At 39.3% G+C, this 7,643-nt stretch overlaps 1 protein-coding gene across 2 annotated transcripts; it reads left to right on the top strand.

Moving 5' to 3' along the window:
- The first annotated feature begins 5,610 nt into the window (after positions 1–5,610).
- rnf7 (ring finger protein 7) lies at positions 5,611–7,643 on the top strand. Of its 2 annotated transcripts, XM_040129847.1 has the most exons (4): positions 5,611–5,829; positions 5,984–6,194; positions 6,345–6,392; positions 7,215–7,643. In XM_040129847.1, the coding sequence occupies exons 2-4, from the start codon at positions 6,029–6,031 to the stop codon at positions 7,331–7,333; spliced, it is 333 nt and encodes a 110-aa protein (XP_039985781.1). In that variant the 5' UTR covers positions 5,611–5,829; positions 5,984–6,028; the 3' UTR covers positions 7,334–7,643. The 2 variants fall into 2 exon arrangements, with proteins under 2 accessions (XP_039985781.1, XP_039985780.1); XM_040129846.1 differs by lacking the exon at positions 5,611–5,829 and having other exon boundaries at positions 5,925–6,194.

Consider the following 7,643-nt stretch of genomic DNA (forward strand, 5'->3'; position numbering starts at 1 on the left):
GTGATGCTGCAGCAGAGTGAGGGGGAGAACATGGGAGATGTTCATGCAGGATTGGTCTCCTATGGGAGCTGCAGGGCCCCTATTAACACCATGTTCCTCCCACTCCTTACGAAATGCATACAGTTGTTCTATGCCACAGCTGTGTTCAGTCCTATATGTGCTGCGTGGTGGTTGAATGGAACACATTTATTTGTGAATATAAAAACACAAAAGTGAACACTGAAGGTCTTAAAACTACATTTTCACCCCTGTCCAAGACAGGGTCTCAAGACTTGGTACTAAAGTAGCAGCAATGTTACAGTTGTACTGTGTTTTCTAGTGCATGTTGCCAAACAGATTTTCAATTAAATTAGCACAAGCCGGGTGACCCAAAGTGAGCATGTTGGGCCCCCTGGAGTCTCAGGACTGTTGCATGCTTTGCCCAATTGGTAATCTAGCCCTCATCTGTTTGAATAAAGAATGTCAATGCGTAACTAGTTAAACTAGTTCAACAGTGAGCGAAAACAGAAACACCATGTCATGCTAGTCAATGCTACATTATTCTTTTGATTCATTGTATAGACTTCAAGGAGACTGAAAAACGTCTGCCTGCTGTGCAGTTCACAGTCAGATTTCTGGCGCTATACTTGCAATCAGGATTACTTGGACATTGCTTCATTGCTCAGCTCATCCTTTTTTTTAAACAGATGAAGAAACACACATAGAATAATAAAATTTTATGTAAAATGGCCTCCATATCCGCATTTTTTTCTACCTTATTTATTACTCAATTGTTTTATTTTCAAAAATATTTCACCAAACATGAATGATTGTGTAGCCTCTGGAAGAGAAATAAATGTAATTCACACATGTAAGAGTTGATCCTTTTCTCTGTGACTACCCCCTCGTCAATCGTCATCATAATAAATTAAATCTCAACAGCCAGCTGGACATAGTTACAAAGAAACTCATATATTTAGAGCTGAGGAAATGCTTTATGCAGTAAATAATTTTTATGGGGCAGACAGACAGGTGGACATACTGAGATAATAGGAGTCAGCTCTACTTAACCCAGCTCCAGGCGTCCGAATCACCGGATAAATGTCACACTCTGTGTCCAGTGATTTAATGGAGCGGTAACGGTATGCCCCCTCAGTTTGAACATCAGGCCAAGCTGGACATTCCCGGATGATTAAATATTTCAACAAACATTTTCTGCCTATTCTAACGTGTCATTCAAGAGAAGGAGGTGAAATAAATCTTTTAACTCATCACTTCCTCCCTCCATTTACCTTCCCTTCATTTGAACTCCTTCCTGAAGGAACAGTACCTCAGAAACCTTCAACAGTATCGTTCATCTCCTGGTGCACTAACTCTGATCTTGGGCCTGACCTGCAGAGAAACTTTGGGAGGACTGCACACTAATTAATTGATTGATTTAAAAATCTTTACATCATACACTGGAGTTCAAGGTCATGACCAGTTGGTGTAAAATATTAGAAGATGCACATGAAAAATATCATGTAAATGCATCTCGAGACTAGCTCTTATTCATATCCCACACAGAGGATTTATTTTATTTTTTTAAATGGAAATGTTGTCCAGTGTAAGGTGGACTTTAGAAGAAGTTTTATTTTATTAGACACTTAGCTGTACCATGTCTACATACAGTACATGATGACCTTAACTGGATTCCTGTGTCACTGGTGGTAAATTCGGTGAGGAAAGAGCATCCACAAACCCACTACATCATTGATGATTTGACAGCGCACTCCCCCCTGAACTGATCTGTGAACTGAGGAATTCTCAAGAAAAACAAATGTTGCTCTCAATTCTCAATTCCATGCTCAGTGTTGTCTCTTCAGCTCACTTCATCTTAGAGAAAATAGACTTTATGAGGGCAGAAGTGATATAAAACAGACAAAACAGACAGCAGAGATGCATGAGATGATCCCACGTTGCTGTAGGCCTTACATATACTGGCCAGTTAATAAGTACTTTCACTGAAAACCCCTGTTAATATTTACTGTCTATGTTGTCTGTTAAGTGTCTGTGAAGTCCACAGTAGGGTTTACACAGCTTTCTACTAGTTGCCAGTGTTAGCAATATTGACCTTTGCAATGACACTTGAAATTGTGCTCAGGTGCCTCCCATTTCTCTTGATCACCTTTGAGATGTTTCTAAACCTTGACCAGAGTCCACCGGTGGTGAACAACGCATATCAGAGCAAAAACCAAGCCATGAAGTCGAAGGAACTGCCTGCAGAGCTCAGAGACAGGATTGTGTTTAAAAAAAATCTCTGCTGCACTGAAGGGTCCCAAGAGCACAGGGGCCTCCATAATTCTTCAATGGAAGAAGTTTGGAACACTTTGCGATCATGGCAACACTCCACTCCGATCTGGACTCTATGGCAGGGGGGCCAGACAGAAGCCTCTCTTCAGTGAAAGTTTGCAAAAAAACACCTGCAGGACTCTCAGACTGTGAGAAACAAGATTCTCTGGTCTAATGAAACCAAGATTGAACTGTTTGGGCGCAAGTCTAAGCATCATTTCTGGAGGAAACCAGGCATGATCATCTTTGAGATGTTTCTACACCTTGATTACATATACTGTCTATGTTGTAGAATTGGTTGTTCTTTCGGAAGTTTCTCCCATCTCCACAAAGGATCTCTGGAGCTCAGCCAGTGACCATCGGGCACTAGGTCACCTCTATTACCAGGGTCCTTCTCTCCCGATTGCTCAGGTTGGCCAGGCAGTCAGCTCCAGGAAGAATCCTTCAGTTTTTCCTTTGTAATAAATTTGCCAAGATTTTTAAATTTCTGTTTTTACTTTGTCATTATGGGGTATTGAGTGCAGATTGATGAGGGGGGAATGAATTTTAACAATTTTAGCAGAAGGCTGCAACTAACAAAATGTGAAAAAAGTGAAGACTGAATACTTTCCAAATGCTCTGTATATTCTTCAATTGACACCTGTGAAAATACTACAGTCATACAACGCTGAATAAAGACATAGTATATGTAATTATATAGGAGCAACAATGATTTAGAGATCCACTTCTGTAAATCTGGTGATGCTCACTAAAATGAACTAGTCAATTAATGTAGGCATGGACCAGAGGTTTTAGCAGTTGACAAGTTGACACTGAAACCGATAACATTTGTGCATACTTAAACAAGTGTAGGGAGGGAGCTACTGAGCAGTTGTGCCAATAAAAAATCATGCATAGTTGAACTATCAAACCATTTTTTTTATACAACAAAAGATGAAGTGAAGCTTTTAATCAGAATTATACACTTGAGGCACCACCTTAACCTCAGTGTTCTTTTATTCTTACAGTTTGGAGGTTTTTTCCATACATTTTCATGTGCCAGGGTAATGAGGGTTTTATAAATTTCCATTTAATAAAATACAGGTGCATTCAATTCTGTATGGTATTTTCCAAAATAATGAGTGGATTTATCTTTTGGAAGGCGAGGTTGGGCCTCTTTGGCACCAAACTTGATGGGCCCACTTCTTCTACATTTCCGCATGCAGTTGCTTTTCTCAGGTCAGTGTTTGGTATCAAGCAGAAATATTTTACTTTATGAATGATACAGTTCCATAGGGTCTATTGATTACATTCACAACACTGGCAGTTTGGCTGAAAGTTCTTAAATCAAGGTCAAATGCTATACAATGGCAAGTAAAAATCACAACAATTTACAGAAACAAATGTGCAATATTTTAAGAGAATCTGACAATTCTTCAATGAATCCCTTCCACCAAAAAAAGTTGAGGTCAAAACAAGGGAATTAAGCAACTGCATATCTTTGAAACATGCGGAGGAAGGACAAGGAAAGTTATTCATCAGTGTCCATAAACCTTACACTGTAAGCGAGAAGCACTTGTTAGTCGTTTAAAGATATTTGTTACCTGACTGATATATCAGTCAGGTAACAAATATCTTTAGTGAACCTGAAAATTATTTGTTTAATTCAGGTCTTTTTCAGCCAGCACTATTGTCCATGCAAGATTAGGTTACTACAACTGCCCGGGATCCCACAGACATGGAGAAATTCAAATGTAATTACTGTAAACAGGTGAGAAACATACAGCTATAATCATATTATTGCCCTTAAAAGGAAATTAAGTTGTATTAAGTTGAATTGAACTGAATTGAAACAGTTTTAATAGTAATCTGTGTTTAATGTCTAACTGCAACCAAATTTCCTTTGGGATAAAAATAAAGTTGAAGCGCATAATTTAACAGCACAGTGTTATTTCAGCTAATGTATTCATTTTTTAAAAGTTATTTACTCATTTATTCTAGAAGAAAAGACATTCAGACACATAGAAACACGCGCACACACACACACACACACACACACACACACATCACTGTGTGATATAAGTGAAACAGATGTTTACATTAGTATTTATTGTCCATAGAGATGAACATTTGCCTTATAGGCCCCACAAGTAATCTTATTGTTATTCACTTATTCCTAAATGTATGTAACAGTCACGGAAAGATAGTGTGTGTTGGTGTCTCACCATGCTTCAGTTGTATGAGCAGCTTGTTTCTGTAGCATGTCATTTGTAGTTTATTGTTTATTTTATTTCAGTTAACTCTCTGCAATCTGTCTATTCAAACACTGGGCTTGTTTTATAAATAGTAACATTACTTTATCTATATATCATGTAGGTACAAGCTGAGAAAACCTGATGTGCTGATGTGGAGCTTTTCACACAGTGTCTCATTAGGCCAATGGAAAGAAACGTTTAAAACTGTGGATTATTTATATTTTCAGTTATTTACAACGGCATACACAGACTTACAACGGGAAAGGCACAGAAACAAGTTGGAATCAAATATTTTTACATATACATACATAAACGTACTGTTTTATAATCTATTTCTTACCATTTCTGCTGTATCTGTAGTGAAATAATATGTTTTTTACAACCTTGAATTCTTCTGTAATAATATTTTGTGTGATTATCACTAAAGATTTTTAATCTTTATAGGCAGTTGTGCCATTTTTCTTGTATTTCGAGTCCCTGGCTGCATTATACCTACTTAGTTAAAGTGACAAATCGATACGCCATACTTACAGCTGTGTTTGTGCTGGGGAAAAAGGGTAATATGCATTTGTAAAGACAGTTTAAAAGGTGTTAAACAAAGACACAAATAAATGCAGAGAAAGTCTGCCAAAATTAAGCAAAATTGACCAGGACCCTGAAGGTTAATCTATTTATCTGCTATCAAACTGTTTTTATTTATGTGTTTGCGTTGTAGGACGCCTGCTTATCATGCAGATATAGGTCAGGAGCTTCAGTCACAGTTCACATCAAACATCAGAATGAGGGGGAAATGTGATCTCAGTGACTTTGACCGTGGCATGATTGTTGGTGCCAGACGGGCGGGTTCGCGTATTTCGGAAACTGCTGAGACTTTAACACGCAGCAGTCTCTAGTGTTTACTCATAATGGCGCGACGACCACAATTCACCATCTTCTACTGGCTACTTCCAGCATGATAATGCGCCATGGTCACGAGGCAAAAGTCGTCTCAAACTGGTTTCAGGAACATGGCAATGAGGTCAGCGTATTTCAGCGGCCTCCGCGGCCACCGGATCCGGATCCAGCAGAACACCTTTGGGATGTGGTAGAACAGGACACTGGATGCGTGAATGTGCAGCTGACAAATCTGCAGGAATGATGTGATGCAGTCGTGTCAACACGGACCAGAGCCTCAAGGGAAAGTTTCCAACATGTTGCGGAATCCGTGACGGGAAGAACTGGGGCTGTTTTGAGAGCAAAGGGGGGACCTGCCCAGTGTTAGCACGGTGTTCCCGATAAATCATCGGTGAGTGTACATTGTGAAGTGTTTTTTTTTTTTTCTAAAATTATACTAATCCTAGAAAACAGCGCCCTCTCCTGTTGTTATGGAGTCAAGACGGTTGCCACCCCAGCTAGCATTAGCACTAGCATAACTGAACTGTTCCGTCCATTTTGTTTAGCTTAGCTGGCCTGGCTAACGTTAGCTTGTGTACTGAGCTGCAGAGATGGATGACGGTGACGAGCCGGGTCTAGTCCTCTCTCACAGCACTTCTTCAGGATCTAAGTCGGGCGGGGACAAGATGTTTTCCCTAAAGAAGTGGAATGCTGTTGCGATGTGGAGCTGGGACGTTGAATGTGACACATGTGCCATCTGTCGAGTACAGGTGATGGGTGAGTGTCAGCGTTAGACGGCTTTAGTAGGCTAGCTCGGCTTAGTTCGGATACCGGCTAATGCAGCTAGCGCTGCTAATATCCCCACCGACAGCTGAAATTGAAGCATAGTGATACCGAAATGCATTTTTTTTTTTAATTGATTTTCAGACGCTTGTCTCCGATGCCAGGCGGAAAACAAACAGGAGGATTGTGTTGGTAAGTCCATGTCAGCACTACAACACAGCCCTGCTAACACTAGCCGGTCAGACGGAGCTGGGACAGTGATGACCAGACGAAGCGCTCTTTGTTCATCTTTAACCAGCTGTTTGATTTCAAACCAAACAACATGGTCCTGGGGTTGCATAGATAACAAGTGTCATTGTGCTTTTTCAGATTAAAAATATAAGATATAATCAACAAATAAACTATTATGTGTTATTTTAGGTTAAGACACGATTTTATTGATCCTGCGGGGTGGGTGTTCACAAGCTGCTCAGCACTATATAATACATCAATAACTGCAATCCATTAATGTAGCATATAATTGTATTATATTAGATATATATATATTCTGAAATGGACCATTCAGCATATATATATATATATATATATATATATATATATATATATATATATATATATATATATTCTGAAATGGACCATTCAGCATAAGGAGCACTTTAACCTATAAGTATGTCTTGGTGCCAATGTACTTAACTAACCTAAGTAGAATTTTGAAGCCAGGACTATTACTTGTAACAGAGTATTTCTGTGTATCAAAACTTACAGTTCACTTTTGAAGTAACATTTGATAAAAGCAGTTGCAGAATAAGTAACTGTAATACAACATACTTAACCTTCATTGCATGTCTCTTTTGCCAAACATGGTCGTCAGATAGAGCTTCAAATTAAAATAATATTGCTTGTAAACTTTTTAGAACATACTAATAATAGTAATAAACCCCAAAAATAAACCCCTCATTCATTGCCTCACTCCTTATGTCTCTCTGTCTCACTTTCTCCTCCTATGTCTTTCAGTTGTTTGGGGAGAATGCAACCACTCCTTCCATAACTGCTGCATGTCCCTTTGGGTGAAACAGAACAACCGCTGTCCCCTCTGCCAGCAGGACTGGGTTGTTCAGAGAATCGGCAAGTAAGCTCCAAATCCAGGCGGTCTGACTCTCAGACAACACCTGTATGCCCCGGAAAGTGATGATAGACTTGACAATGATCACTGCAACGTCCTGCGCAAAGCCACTGACATCAACAGCTGTCCTCGTAATTATGATTAAGGAGGACGATGGACAAAATTAAAACAGGCTGGGGGGGATCAAGAGTCGTGAAGAGACAAATGAAACTTGTTGCAGTGTTTGGTCACATGTTAGCTTTACATTATTGTCTGTGTGTTTGGCACATCTTGAATATCTTAATGTCTTTTTAAAAATAAAGAATTGTGAATATCTGTGA

The sequence above is a fragment of the Xiphias gladius genome, chromosome 7, assembly GCF_016859285.1.
Source record: "Xiphias gladius isolate SHS-SW01 ecotype Sanya breed wild chromosome 7, ASM1685928v1, whole genome shotgun sequence".
Taxonomy (NCBI): domain Eukaryota; kingdom Metazoa; phylum Chordata; class Actinopteri; order Istiophoriformes; family Xiphiidae; genus Xiphias; species Xiphias gladius.

Excerpts from the sequence above, each read along its gene's own strand:
- rnf7 (XM_040129847.1), top strand. The coding sequence starts at position 6,029 with ATGGATGACGGTGACGAGCCGGGTCTAGTCCTCTCTCACAGCACTTCT. Across the intron at positions 6,195-6,344 it reads CTGTCGAGTACAGGTGATGG|ACGCTTGTCTCCGATGCCAG; the intron begins GTGAGTGTCAGC and ends ATTGATTTTCAG. Across the intron at positions 6,393-7,214 it reads CAAACAGGAGGATTGTGTTG|TTGTTTGGGGAGAATGCAAC; the intron begins GTAAGTCCATGT and ends TATGTCTTTCAG.